This window comes from Triticum dicoccoides, chromosome 3A (assembly GCF_002162155.2).
Source record: "Triticum dicoccoides isolate Atlit2015 ecotype Zavitan chromosome 3A, WEW_v2.0, whole genome shotgun sequence".
Taxonomy (NCBI): Eukaryota; Viridiplantae; Streptophyta; class Magnoliopsida; order Poales; family Poaceae; genus Triticum; species Triticum dicoccoides.
In genome coordinates, this window is record NC_041384.1 from 175630 (window position 1) to 190988 (window position 15359).

The following is a 15359-nucleotide window of genomic DNA, read 5'->3' on the forward strand; positions in this document are numbered from 1 at the left end:
CTATTTTATATTATTTTCTGTGACTAACCAATTAACCTAGTGCCCAGTGCCAGTTCCTATTCTTTTTTTCTTATTGTTTTTGGTTTTTCAGAAAATCAATATCAAACGAAGTCTAAACGAAAGACAATCTTTGGATTAAATTTTTCAGGACCAGAATGGACCCTAGAAGCTTCAGGAGGTGACCAGACGAGATACGAGAGAGCCACAAGTTTAGGGGGCGCGGCTAGGTAGGCGCGCCCCCTGAGTTTGTGGGCCCCACGTAGCTCCTTTTGACCTAGTTCCATGCATATAAATTTTCAAATATTTCCAAACCAACATAGAGCCACCCGAAACACTTTTTTCGTCGCTGCAAACTTATTTTCTTCCGTGATCCCATCTGGAGGCCTTTTTGGTACTTTGTCGAGGGGGAATCAATCACGGAGGGTGATACGTCTCTAACGTATCTATAATTTTTTATGGTTCCATGTTATTATATTATCTGTGATGGATGTTTTATATATATTAATATACTATTTTATATCATTTTTTGGGACTAACCTATTAACCTAGTGTCCAGTGCTAGTTCATATTTTTTCTTTGTTTTTGACTTTTTTCAGAAAGGAATGTCAAACGGAATAAAACTTTCGCAATGATTTTTCTTGGACCAGAAAGCACCTGGGGGACTTGGAGATGAAGTCAGAGGAGTCCCGAGGCGACGACAAGCCTCAGGGGCGCGCCCTCGGGGCTGGCTTGTGGGTCCCATGGGAGTCCTCTAACCCTAATTCTTGGCCTATAAATTCTCAAATATTCGCAAACCAACAGAAGCGTCCACCAAAACACTTCTCCGACCGGGCGACCACGAAGGACTTCTACATCAACATTATTGCCCTTTCGATCAAGCGTGGGTAGTTTTCCACAGACCTACAGGTCCATAGCTAGTAGCTAGACGGCTTCTTCTCTCTTTTTAATCTTCAATACAATGTTCTCATCGATGTTGTTGAAGTTGTATCCGATGTAATATTCTTTTGCAGTGTGTTTGTCGAGATCCGATGAATTATGAATTTATGATCAGATTATCTATGAATATTATTTGAGCCTTTTCTGAACTCTTTTATGCATGATTATATATCTTTATATTTCTCCTCAAATTGTCGGCAACTAGATTGGTTTTTGTTGCAATGGGAGAGGTGCTTATATTAGTTTTGGGTTCAATCTTACTGTGCTTGCTGTATATCCCGGTGACAGGAAGGAAGGGACAAAGAGGTGCTTTGTGATAGTTTTCTATGAATGAAATTCACCAAGTTTTGGCATAATAATCATCATCATAATCAAAAGAGCCCAACCCAGCGGAACAAAGCGGAGTCCACTCGACCCTCCCTCCCGATCCCCACCCCCACCCCCACCCCCACCCCTAACCCAGCAGGAGGCAGGCCAGCATGGACTCCGGCGGCGGCGACTCGTCCGGCAGCGCGGGCGCGGCTGCCGCGGCGGCCAAGTGGCGGAGGGAGGCGACGCGGGCGTTCCAGTACTACCTGGACCGGTCGACGCCGCACGCGACGGGGCGGTGGGTGGGCACGCTGGTGGTGGCCGGCGTGTACGCGCTCAGGGTCTTGTCCATCCACGGCTTCTACATCGTCAGCTACGGGCTCGGGATCTACCTCCTCAACCTCCTCATCGGATTCCTCTCCCCCATGGTGGACCCGGAGCTCGACCCCTCCGCCGCCGCCGCCGGGCCCGCCCTCCCCACCCGCGGATCCGACGAGTTCAAGCCCTTCATCAGGAGGCTCCCAGAGTTCAAGTTCTGGTATGTACTCTTCTGCGATCCCCCCAGATCCATCTACTCCTCCCTCATCATCGCCCAGATCCAGATCCAGATCCAGATCTACTCGTCTCATCTATCTTCTGGGAGCCCTGCTTGCATCCTCCAGTCCAGATCGCAAATCTCTCCCTGCCAATTATTTATTTATTTATTTATTTATTTATTTATTTATTAGTCAACTAATGATATCTCAAATCTTGCTTGTGAATGAATGAATGAATGAAGAATACAAATCATGCATTATTTATTTGGGCTTGAGTTTGTAGTGTTTGTTTGTAGCAACTTACAGTGATTCTTTGAGCTCTTCATTCACGCATTGTTGTTCTATTCTATCACCATGGAATTTGAGCACGTCTATTGTCATCCCATAGATAGAACCACCATTAGCTTATATAGAGAGACTTTTATTATAGCAAACATATATATTCTTCAGGTATGCATGATGATATTTGTTTGCCCGTGCTTCAGGTATGCAATCACAAAGGCTTTTCTTATAGCTTTTGTCATGACTTTCTTCTCCGTGTTCGACGTCCCTGTCTTCTGGCCTATACTGCTCTGCTACTGGATTGTACTCTTTGTGCTCACGATGAAGCGCCAGATTCTGCACATGGTCAAGTACAAATATGTGCCCTTCAACATCGGCAAGCAGGTTTGTCTGCTGCTCTCTCTGTTTTTCTTGTCCACTGCTTGATGATATCAATTCCTCTTAGTTGGTATCATGGGTCTTTAGGCATAGCATATCATTCCATCTCGTCCTTTATCCTTTTTTGCCGTTTCATTCATTCATCATATAATGTCTGTTCCGGTTGCGTTGCCAGAAATACGGCGGGAAGAAGGGTGGCGCGAGCAGCAGCTCGTCGAAAGACTGATCCCCGGTGTGCAAGGGAACAATGCAAGGGCGGGCGGGCGGGCGCAAGATACAGTCCAACAACAAGGCTTATTCCATGTGCCAACAAGTGTAATACTTCATTCATGATATCTAGAGAGAGCTAGGAGGGACATTCGCTGCTTATGTTTCCGACATGGGTTCACGGTTTAATTCGATATATATTCGTCTTACTTGTGTCACTGTCAGTTATTGTATAGCGTGGTCGATTCTTTGTTGTTGGGGAGACCGTCTCGGCTCCGGTTGCTCCAAATGTTGTTGCAGCAAAAATAAGTAGGTGGTGCCGTTAAATCCTAGATCCAACTCTGCTGTTGATATATTGCCGTTTACTCAGGCGCCTGAATGTTGCTGGAAAATGTAGCATCTTTGATTAGCTCAACTGAAGGTCTCTTCTGGTTTGTGAATCCATCATACACTACATGATTGTATGACACAGGCCAGTTTACTAACCATATGGACCTTCGTAGTTGACGCGAGAGCTATAACAATATTGTTTGCCAGCCCATGTGTGTTCCTGTTGGTTTTCTGGGAGTGGTTTTGGAAAGCGCCTACCCACCGATTCGCACTGTTTTAGAAGCTTCCGCGCAGTTTTCTTCTTTTTTTCTGTACCGGTTTACATTGGTTCTTTTGGTTTTTCTTTATGTTTGTAATCAACTTTTTATGTTTCAAATACATGCAATATTTTTCAAATATACGTTGGATGATGAACATTTGTGGTATGCAAGCTCAACATTTTTCAAATACAAGTTAAACATATTTTCTGAAATACACATTGAAAACATGATGGACATTGTTTTTAAACATGCAAAACATTTGTTAAGTGTTTAAATTTTTAAATGTCATTAACAATTGTTTGAATGGTACAAAACATTTTATTAAATTAAACGAACACTTCTAATTGTAAAACATTTAAAAACTATCACGAACATATTTTGAAACACATGAATATTTTTTGAAATGTCACAAACTTTTCTTGGAATTGTACAAATCATTTTTTTACATTCTATAAATATTTTTCTAAAAATGTCAGGAACATATTTTTGAAAGTTGTGATCATTTCTTTGGATGTTACATACATTTTTTAATGGTGCAAAACATTTCTTCTCTTAATTACGCTAGTTTTTTTAATAATGTATAAACTTTTTTAGAAAAATGTCAAGAACATTTTTGAGACGCGTGAATTGTTTTCTCTAAATTGTCACATACATTTTTTATATGTCCGGATATTTTTTGAATGGCATGAACATTTTTTAAATGTAGAATGAAAGATTTTTAAAATATAAGTAAATTAAAATTTGGATATTTACAATATTTCGAAAATATAAACAAAAGTAAAATAAAACTAATCGTACGGACGCTCGTAGTTGATGCGAGAGCTATAACTCGCTATTTGCCCGACGGTAGCTCGTGTCGTATGGAGCTAGTGGGCCAGACCATGTGTGTTCTTGTTGTTTTCTCTCTAATTTTTTTCTCAAGAAGACGGAATATATAGGCTTGAGATTAGGTCAGACGAAGGCTCGTGGAACCCACAAGCTCACAGGGCGCGCCGTGGGGGTGGGCACGCTACCCAGACTTGTGGCCTGCTGGTGGCCCTTCTCCGGCAGTTCTTTTCTTCAGTATTTTTAATTTATTCCATAAAATAATTTCTGTAAAGTTTCGTCCGATTCCGAGAACATTCATTTCTGCAGAAAAATAGCACCAACATTATTCTGCTGAAAACAACGTCAAGCTAGGTTAGTTTCATTCAAATCATGACATTAGAATTTAAAATAAGAACAAAAGTGTTTGGATAAGTAGATATGTTGGAGACGTATCAGTTCCCATGCCCAAGATGCAAGGCGGGGTCTTTAGTGACGTTTGTTGGAGCATGGTGGCACGTATTATTGCTTCGATTTCCATAGACAACATTTGCATCCTCGACAAGAACAACTTCGTGAAATGTGAAGTTGTCGAACACTCAGCACCACCTGAGATGATGGGTGAACATATTCGTTCTCAACTGGACGCTATCCAGCCTAATCCCAAACATCCAGGGTATTTCTTGGGATATAATGAAGAACACACCTGGACTCAGAAGCCATGCTTCTGGGATCTCCACTGCATCCACCAACTCAAGCTTCCACATAACATTGATGTAATGCAAACCGAAAAGAATACCACGGAGGCCATTTTTAGCACATTGCTCAACATTCCCGAGAAGACAAAGGATAATACTAAGGCTAGAGTTGATGCAATGAAGCTATGTGATAGACCTAAACAAAACTTGTGGCAACCCGAGGACAGAAACAATTGGAGGATGCCAAGGGCCAGGTTTGTTCTTACAAGGGAACAAAAGAAGGAGATATTCATGTGATTCCATGTAGCTGACTAGGATCCATGTACCGTAGGATCCCCCTGTATTTATATAAACTGAGGGGCCTAGCTCTTATACAACATAATAAATCCCTTGTTAGATACTTGTACTCAGTACTCACTCCAACGCAATGAACACAAGCAGGACGCCCGGTATTATCTCCCCGGAGAGCCTGAACCTAGGTAAATTCTTGTGCCCTTGTTACCATCGCTCCTAGATGCATAGCTTAGGATCCCCTACCTCAAGATTTGCCAGTTTTGATTCCGTCCGAATGGCAGCACGGCGGGGCCAAGTTGCCTGACCCTTTGCTTTGCTTGGCGGGCAAGCTCCGCAATTGGGAGCTATTTTTGTCCAGATTTGAGTAGGCGAAAATACTTTCAATAAATTTTACTTGCAATTTTTTTCAGTTATTATTTTTCTGAAGATATAAAATTATTACCTGTCACATTATCTTTTATCATGCATAACTAGGAAATCTAGCAAGGTTGACAGCTTTATTTGTGTTGATGGGGACATAATTGAAATTTTATATGTGTTGCAAAACTTATCATTGGTGTAAGATGTGTCTACCTCCAAGGATCCATACCGTGGTTCTCACCGAGGATGACTTGGTACTTTCTACGAACCTTGCAATTCGGGCTCACTACCGTGCCTTTGTTATATCACCTGGAACCGTTAGGGAGAGTGAGAGTATGTAATGTGAACGGAAGCTTTAAGTACATAGTATGTTGGTTTCCTTCTTGTAGCCATCTTGAATACATGTATGTTTGTAACCTAAGTGACATTGTATTTTATGTGTTCATGTGTTTATTAACAATCTTAGTTTTGATGCCATATGAAGATTCATACATATTCACCTATCCATGTGCAAACTTATTTGATCTAGCATGCTAAAATTCGAGGGGTCATTAATGCTCTGTTCATTTTAAGTTCTAGGGAGCATGCCAAATTTAGTTTATTTAGCTTTGCAGTCTTTCTTTACCTCATATTAATTTAGCTTCCCCGTTTTCCAGTGGGCCTTACAACTAACTATTTATGGTGTCTAGGGTGCAAGAACGCCATAAGAACCTCACAAAGTTAGGACACCCAAGGACACAACATCATTACTACATTCTTGAGCTTCTCTTTTGTAATTAAACTACATTCTCCTGTTCTACGATGGAACCTGCGAGGAAGACCATTGTGGGTGCTTTCCTTCTTATCTTGCTTATGGCCTCTTCTAGTAAGTATAATTATATACAACATCGGCATTTTTGCTATAGTGTTGTGTTAGTACTTGTGCTGACACATTGGCATTGTTATCCACATTGATGGTACTTGTGCTAACATTGTGTCATTTATCCATAGGCGAGGTTTCATGTACTGAGAATAATTGTTACAAGGAGATTTGGGAAAGTTGCATAGGTAGGGAGAATGATGATTGCCGACATGCATGCATCAAGGAGGGATGGGATGACGGCCAATGCCGCAACCGCGAGAAAGACAAAAATATTCTAGGATTTCTAACGACTGCCAAATGCGAGTGCTACCCCCCAACATGCGATCATTAAAAGATGGCATAATCGTTTACAGTGCATTGATTGTAACATGCGACTCTCCCTCCAAGTTACTACTATTTCGTAGATGATTGGGCAGCAACATGCTCTAGTACCAATTTGGGTGATTGTCTAAAACTTTGTATTCAAGATTGGGATGTTATGGGAAATACATGGATAATTTTTCACATATCGGTAGATTTAATGGAATATTTGAAGTGCTTATTAGCAATGAAATATATTTTTGACACTCTGCTAGCACGCATCATCTTGTTATTTGATAATGTCTTAATTTACTAGGCCTAGTTACCAGTACGTACATATCACCGAGTGTCCACAAGATGGTGCTCAAAAACTAACCGAGGCACAAGACAGAGATTGCGACGAGGCGGCTGCAGTGTAAAAGTTGAATAGTGCCAGGTGAGGTCTATGGTTTTAATGGTCCTCTTAAGGTTCGATTGGGGTGTAAGGGAAGAAGAAGAAGAAGAAGAAGAAGAAGAAGAAGAAGAAGAAGAAGAAGAAGAAGAAGAAGAAGAAAGGGGTTAGGGCTTGAAGTTGAGCTCTTAAGCTCAACTTTATGCTTAAGTTAATAGTCATGGGGAAAAACTTGCGAGCAAAGGCAAAAAGTATCAAGGTAAGTGCATCTGCAGCAATAACAGAATCAGTGGCAGATGAAACAAAAAAACATTAGAATTCAAGGGGAAGAACCTGTTGGCTCTGCTTTCCTCTTTACTCTTTGCGAGCGGAACTTTAATACGAACTCCTAGCTCTTTCGAAGAAGAAAGATCGAGATTGTGGCTGTAGTGGAAACAGATGTGTGTAGAAGCTATCTTAAGTGGGCCAACTATGGAAGCAGCCCACATAAGGCCGCTGTAGACGCCGCTTCTCCTAATCGACGCTACTAGTGATACTTTGCCTCCATCTCATAGTAGGTGAGAGCTAGATGGGCCGGCCCAATATGGGTCCCCGCGGAGCGATTATCAAGGAATCTTCCAAGACTGGTTTCGCATGTGTTTTTTTTTTCATTTTTGTGGTGTTTTGAAGCGTTTTTGGTTTTCTATGTTCCTTTCCTTGGTTTATTCGGGTTTTTTTTGCCTCTTTCTTTTTATTTTTCCTTTTTTTCATTTTCTTCTATTTTTGTTTTGTTCATGTGTTGGTTTCCTGTATTTCTTTACTAGTTTTCCCTTTTTTACTTTATATCCTTTTTTGCATGGTAATACGTGTCTCATTTCTATCATTAGGATCATAGCACATGCCACGTATAAACTGACCTGACAAAACTGGACAGCAAAACGCTAGCCTTTGCACAAAGCAACAACAGCCAAGAAGTAAAATTACAATCAAGACCGAAGAAACCTCTGAACTTGACACCAACGCTCGTCACATGCCTTTGGGACCACGATAGCAGCCACCAAAGCAAAAAAAATGGCAGATCACCTTCACACCCGAGCTCAAAGCGGCTCCATCGCCGATATGCAACTTTGCGGACCTCCAGGTTGGCTCACCAAAAGCGAAACCATTATCGTTGAACGAATCAGACCGGGGCAACACCCCGGACATGCCATCAAACTTCAAATCTGGCAACCCCACACGACTAAGACGCCGGGGGAGAAAACCACACCTGCCATCCACGAACCACGAACCCAACACACGATGCACCATCTTCCAGATGATGCCGATATGCAGACCACAATCTGCATCTGCTCCTAGACTTTCTCCCAATCTCCACGCTGCCATGGAGCAAACACGGTCGCAACGGCGGAGCCCGAGGACACAGGTCAACCATGAGGATGTCGCCGCCGCGACGCCATCCTTACTTGAACAAACTGATTTTCAAATCCATCCCCAACCATAGGACCGATCGCCTCGTCTGAGTAGGATCTGAAGAAATTTTATTCAACGCCGCCCTCGCCGTCGCCGAAGCGAAGACAATGAACAACCAAAAAATCTAAACTGCAAGAGTAAAAAAACGATTCATGCACGTAAAATACATTGTTTGTACGTTTATGTATACATGCGTAAAAAAATTCAATACACATTCAACATTCTTCAAATACATGACATTTTTGGAACATTTTCTTTGAATAAACATTTAGTATGTTGTTTTTGAGACATTCAACATTCTTCAAACTTCAAATACATGACAATTTTTGGAACATTCTTCGATATACATGTTTGGAACATTTCCTTTGAATAACATTTTTCCAATGCATGTTGAACATTTGTTTTGAATGTTGCAAAAATAATTCTTAATATTATGCAAACATTTGTCTTACAGTCTATTAACATTTTTTAAATGTGACAAAGAATTTGTTTTTGAAATGTGTGGGTTTTTTAAGTCAATTTTTTTTGAATTTTTCAACTTTTTTTATAGTACATGACCATGTTTTTAGGTTGTATAAAATTTGTTTTGTAAAAGGTGTCACTACTATTTTTTGGAACATTTGAACGTTTTTTAATGTCACGTGCATGTTTTAAACGCTATGAAATATTTTTTGTAAAATTACGCAAACATTTTCAAATTGTTCAATTTTTTTCTTTGAATGTCACAGTCATTTTTAGGAATATGTGAATATTTTATAAATGTCACAAACATTTTTTTGAATGGTACAAACATTTTATAAAAGTTGACCGAATATTCTGTTTTTACATTTTATAAACATTTTCTAGAAATTCCACAGTTTGTTTGAGAGCGTGAACATTTTTAAATGTCCCAAACATTTTTGAATGCATTTTGTTTTAGCTTTAAAATTTGAATATCATTTTTCCAATTTTGGAAATGTAAATAAAAGCAGTAAAAAGGAAAAGAAAAGGGGAGAAGAACCCGATAGTCCTCCGTGTTGGACGGCCCATTTAAGAAAGTGCTTGAGGAGAGGGGGTCTTCTGTCTCGCACTAAAAAACGTTACCCATAAATTCAAAACCATACCTAGAAGAGAAAAGTTATACCAAGTAATTGCTATCTAAGTCCAGGTTCATCTGCTAATGATGAACAGTGAATTGAAAAAAGAAAAGTGAAAAAAAAATCAACATCCAACATGCATGCAAATTTTCATGGCGTTTAGATATCCGACAAGGTTGCGGGAAGACCAAAATCAGGTCCAAATAGTGCATTTTTACAAAGATTTTTTTCAGAGCCAAATGTATTTCCATGATCTTCTCGAATATCCACTAAAAGCAGCAAGTCTGAGGTATCTATCTGAAAGCACTCACTAATTATCTAGGTTTACTTTTCTCTTTTGCACAAATTATCTGAATTTGCAAAAGACATTGTTTCCTTTCTGTATGTTCTTCATTTGGTTGCCGGGAGGCATTCGTAAGCCAAAAGGACATTATTATTACACAAAAGCACTTTGTGTGGGTGCTATGATCTCTGACTATATGAACTTGAATCTGCTCGACAACATTTTTCAGATAATTTTACACAACACATTGCACATGCTAATAGGACGCTAAATTCCAGGGACTCAAAACGATCCGATTCCAAACGAACAAAGTTCGACGAATCATAGTTCTGTCGAACACGACCACGGCGAAACTATGCAATGTTCGTCTAACTATTTTCTAGTCCACATCGGTTGTCGAGATATATTTAACAGTTTTTTTGTTTTTAGAAGGTATTGTTTATAGACTTCGGAGCCGAGAAGCAAGGTGATATCCATCCAAACAATTATCTTCCCAAAACAAAGAACTTTCGTTGTTTACAACCTTTTTCGTCTAACTATTAACATTTTTAAAATGGCACGGACATTAATTTTTGAAAATGTGTGGTTTTTTATGTCAAAAGTATTTTTTTAATTGTTCAACTTTTTTTATATTAGATGACCATGTTTTTAGGTTGTATAAAAAATAGTTTTGTAAAAAGTGTCACTACTATTTTTTGGAATGTTTGAACGTTTCTTAATGTCATGTGCATGTTTCAAATGGTATGAGATATTTTAAAAAATTATGCAAAAAATTTCAAATTTTCTTTCACTGTCACAGTCATTTTTGGGAATGTGTGAACATTTTCTAAATGTTACAAACATTTTTTTGAACGGTAAAAACATTTTATAAAAGTTGAGAGAATACTTTGTTTTTACATTTTATAAACATTTTCTAATAATTCCGCAGTTTTTTTGAAAGCATGAACATTTTTTAATGTCCCAAAAGAACTTAATGCAATTTGTCATTAAAATTTGAATATCATTTTTTCAATTTTAGAAATGTTAATAAAAACGGTAAAAGAAAAATAAAAAAAGGGAAGAAGAAAACAGAAGCCGATACTCCCCCGTGTTGGGCGGCCCATTTAAGAAAGTGGTCGAGGAGAGGGGGTCTTCTGTCTTTGCACTAAAAAAAGCAAGACAAAGCGTTACCCATAAATTCAGAAGTGCTACTGCTACTGATGAAGAGTAAATTAAAAAAAAAGTGAAAAAAATTCAACATCCAACATGCTCGGGTGCGCAAGGTGCATGCAAATTTGCATGGTGTTAGGATATCCGGCGAGGTTGCATTTTTACAAAGATTATTTGAGAGCCAAACGTATCTCCTCGAATATCCACTGAAAACAGCAAGTAAGTCTGAGGTATCTATCTGAAAGCGCTCACTGATTATCTAGGTTTAGTTTTCTCTTTTGCGCAAATTATCTGTTTGTTCTTCATTTGATATAATTGCGGGGAGGCACTCGCAATCCAAAAGGACATGATTATTACACAAAAGCACTTTAATCTGCTCAACAACATTACATTTTTCAGATAATTGAACACAAGAGATGGCACAGGCGAATAGGACCATAAATTGGAGGGACTCAAAAAGATGCAATTCCAAACGAACAAAGTTGAATGAATCATAGTCGTGGCACGCGCACATCTTTCATTGGCAGTGAGAAAGTAAAAGAAGATGGCAAGAAAAGTGATTGTGCATCTTGTGTATGTATGCAGGCAATGCAATCTTGAGATATATCCATATTAAGATGTGGACTCTTGACAGCCAAACAAGTTTTGAGGCAGTTGATGTTTCCTAAGCAACATATATTAAGATATGTACTATGTATTATGGAATATGAATGCATCCATTCTGCATCATGGATGCTAAATCCTACCCGCAAGATATATGTTGATTCATACTTATAGGGAAGGGAATGAATGAATGAATGAATTCACAGCCACATAACTAACTCTATGAATGGAAAACCACATGGCTGATTGCTTCTCATCATCCTATTCCTATATATGATGATGATGATGATGATGATGATGATGATGATGATGCATAACAAAATGAAAGCAACCAGATGAAGGTGATAATGATGCAGAAAAGCAAGCAGAAATGATTTGGTGATGACAAAATAACGTACGTCTGCCATCCATACATCTAGTTCATCTGGCTACTACATCATCAACTCGACTGGAAATAATAAAAGCAACAGCGGCAGCGGCAGCATCTCTAATGTAGTAAGTAATAATCAACAAAAGACAGCCAGCATATGCGAGTGCGTGCGTTCATGCCTAGACCGAAAATATAAAACAAGTAGTTCACTAACTAGCTAGCTAAGCTAGGGAGCAGCAACACAAGCCCCATCCATGGATCCATCCATCCATCACTACGGCAGGGAAGGCCTATGACGACGACGGAGGAGCCGAGCCCGAAGGCCCAGGGGGCGGCTGCGTCTTGTCGAGCTTGGACAGGAGCCGCTGCATCTCAGCAAGGAGGCTCGCCGACACGGGCGCCGCTCCGGCTCCTCCAGCGGGAGCGGGAGCGGCTGGGAACGCCGCCGCTCCAACGTTGAGCGGCAAAGACCGCCCGTTCTTCAGGGACGAGATCATGTTCTCCACGTTCTTCCTCATGTCGGCACGAGCCAGCGGGGGCTTGGCGGGACGGGCAGGCGCAAGCGTGATCGCCTCCAGGTAGTTGAGCCCCAGGGTGGCCCAGGGGGGCCCGAACTGCCCGAAGATGCCTGGGATCTCCGCCTTGGTGTAGGCCGCCTCTGCCTCGGTGCTCTTCCCAAACACCACGCGCGCGTCGCGGCGCTCTTCTGATATGTCGCACTCCGACTCCACCAGGACGCCAAACCTGCGGAACTCTGAGAGCAGCTCCTCCTTGGTGGGGACCATGGTGCCGTCCAAGAATTTCACCCGGATCTCTGCTGGGTTGGCAAAGTATGCTGCTGCTGCGGGCTTCTTGTTTCTCCTCTTCTGGGCAGAGTTGGGCGCATCAGGAGGGCAGGGGCTCCCATTGGTAGCACCACCACTACCTTTTGCAGCAACTGCCTTGTTCTGGCTAGTCTCTTCAACCTTTTGAGTCTCATCACCTTGAGGCGCCGCGACGGCACCTGCTCCAGCAGCGACCTCCTCCACTTTCTTGTACGTTTCCGGCAGCATCGCCTGAATCAGAGATGTGTATGACTCTTGAACTGCACGAACTTGCACACTTGCGTTTTTGTCTTTGTTTTCATCGGCGGGCTGGGATATGATATCTCCATGGATGATAGGTGGAAGCAAGCCACTTGTAGCAGGCACATCTTCAACAGCAGCAACTTGTTCATTTATATCTAGTACAGGAATACTAGCTTCCAGCTCCATGGCTTCCATCTCGACACTTGTGACGACAGGCACATCTACAACACTTTCCACATTCATATCTAATAACTGAATACCACCAGTTTCAGGCAGAGTCGTCACTTGTGCCTGGGCACTTGCGGCAGCAACATCTGCGTTAAGAATATCCACATTCATACCAGCAGCTTCAGGCATTTTAACATCAGCCTGATGTTTGGCAGCAACATCTTGGCTAAGAGTAGTATCCACGTTCATATCCACATTCACAGGCATTGTAACTTGAGTCTGGGGCACATCTCCGTCCACATTCATATCAGTTGCTGGCTTTGTTGCTTCCTCCTCATTCTTTTTGGCAGATTGGTCAGATGAAGCATTCACAACGGATCCACCGTCCCCTTGCTCCTGCTCCTCTCCTGATTTTACTCCTCCAGACATTGTAGCTGAAATAGGGCTCTTTGACACCAACAAGCTGTTCTTCATCTTGGGATCAGGAACCCCAGCTCCCATGCCTGGTTTGACTTGGCTCATGATATCCTCAGCACTCACCTGCCTGATAGGAATGGCGGGCGTGATAACCAAGCCAGAGCCAGAGCCAGAGCCAGAGGCAGAGGCAGAGGCAGGCCCAAGAGTTGCTTTTGGGGAGGTTTTGTCAATCTTCTTCCTCTTGTTGATAACAGAGCCTTTTGGGGAGGTTCCATCCTGCTCCTGCTCCTTCTTCTTTCTGCCCCTCTTCTTCTTGTCAGAAACATTCTCCTCTTTCTTATTCTCCTCAGAAGCATCCTCCGCTGCACAGTCAAGAGCGGCCGTCTTCTTCTTGTTGTTGTTGTTGTTGTTGTTGTTGATAGAAGAAGAATCGGCACTGCCATCCTGATCCTTCTTCTTTCTACCACGCTTACCCTTGCCTTGTTTGGGAGTAGCAGCTGAATCTGAAACCAGGACATCTGCAGCAGCAGCAGCTTTCTCAACAGCAGCATTCTTGGGAATGTGTGAGCATTCATGGTCCTTGTAGGAGTCATGGTGAGCACCCTCGGCAAACACGAAGCTCCTAAGCAGGCCAAGGAAGTCCTCCGCGGCCTTGGGGAAGTGCCTCTTGTGAGAGACGTCCTCCCCGAAGCAGCGCAGCAGCAGCAGGACCTCCTGAGCAGCAACATTGTCCAGCGGAAGCGGAAGCGGCGGCGGCACCACCACCTTGCTCTTCTTCTTGTGCTTCTCATCCGGTGACCCCTTGTTATACTTGCTCTCATCCTTGTTAGCAGCTCTGGCGGGCGGCGATTTCTTTGGCGAATCATCTGACTTGTCCTCAAGAGCAAAGACGCCGATGTTGGTGTAGGGCGGCGAGAGATACTTGCTCTTCTTGCGCTCGCGCCTCCCGGAGAGGGCAGTGCCGCTCTCGGCCTTGTTCTGGCTGCTGAGTTTCTGCTCCTCCTCCTCCTCGGAGTCCATGAGCGAGGCTTTGGCGGGCCTCCTTGTCTGCTTGGGGGTCTTGTGTGCCATCTCGGCTTTGTCCTCCTCCTCCTCCTCCTTGTCCTTTGGAGTGGGGGCTTTGGTGCGCTTCTTTCTCTGCTTGGGCGTCTTGTGCTGCACCACGGCCTTCTTCTTCTCCTCCTCATCCTCTTCAGAGGCAGCACCGTCGTCGGCCAGCATGTCGAGATCAATCTTGTCGATGAGGTCGTCTTTGGTGCGGCGCTGGTAGCGGCCCGGGCCGTCGGGGCCCCATCCCTGGGCGAGCGCCTGGACCCAGGTCTTGAGGCGGGCGTGGTCCAGCAGGCCGAGGGCGGGGGCGTCGACGGCCGCGCTGCGAAGCGCGGCGAGGAACTCGCGGGGCTCGAGGAGGTTGGCGACGGCGGTGATGACGACCTTGTTGTTGTCGTCGGCCTGGGATGATTCTTGGGGGCCGCGGGCGCAGGGGCAGGTGAGGGCGTCGCAGAGGATGGCGACGGCGGTGGCCCTGGCGTGGGCGACGGCGGCGACAAAGGCGAGGCCTTTGTTGGCGGTTGCGAGGGCGTTGGCGTCGGGGGCGGCGAGGAAGGGCTTGACGGCGACGGCGGGGCGGTGGTCGTCGGAGTACTCGGCGCCGAGGGAGGAGACGAGGGGGGATTCAGAGGATGGGGCGTGGAGGCGCGCGGGCCACCAGTGGTGTCGGCCCTTGGTCTTGGCCCAGACGAGCTCCCCGGCGGCTAGGGTTTGGGGTTGGGGTTGCGGGGGTTGCGGGGGCTCGGGATCGTCCGTCGCCATCGGCGCAGGGGAGGGGAG

At 43.4% G+C, this 15359-nt stretch overlaps 2 protein-coding genes and 1 long non-coding RNA gene across 3 annotated transcripts; 2 read left to right on the top strand and 1 right to left on the bottom strand.

Moving 5' to 3' along the window:
• Positions 1-1355: 1355 nt before the first annotated feature.
• Positions 1356-3063, top strand: LOC119266563 (protein RER1B-like). Its single transcript, XM_037547796.1, has 3 exons — positions 1356-1783; positions 2267-2447; positions 2617-3063. Exons 1-3 carry the CDS (start codon positions 1416-1418, stop codon positions 2665-2667), a joined length of 600 nt encoding a protein of 199 aa, XP_037403693.1. The 5' UTR covers positions 1356-1415; the 3' UTR covers positions 2668-3063.
• A 3044-nt stretch (positions 3064-6107) lies between these two features.
• LOC119270836 lies at positions 6108-6762 on the top strand. The gene is made up of 2 exons (XR_005134325.1): positions 6108-6259; positions 6385-6762. It is a non-coding gene; the product is annotated as an uncharacterized LOC119270836 (long non-coding RNA).
• A 5116-nt stretch (positions 6763-11878) lies between these two features.
• LOC119266564 lies at positions 11879-15353 on the bottom strand. The gene has a single exon (XM_037547797.1). It carries the CDS (start codon positions 15339-15341, stop codon positions 12168-12170), a length of 3174 nt encoding a protein of 1057 aa, XP_037403694.1. The 5' UTR covers positions 15342-15353; the 3' UTR covers positions 11879-12167.
• Positions 15354-15359: the final 6 nt, after the last annotated feature.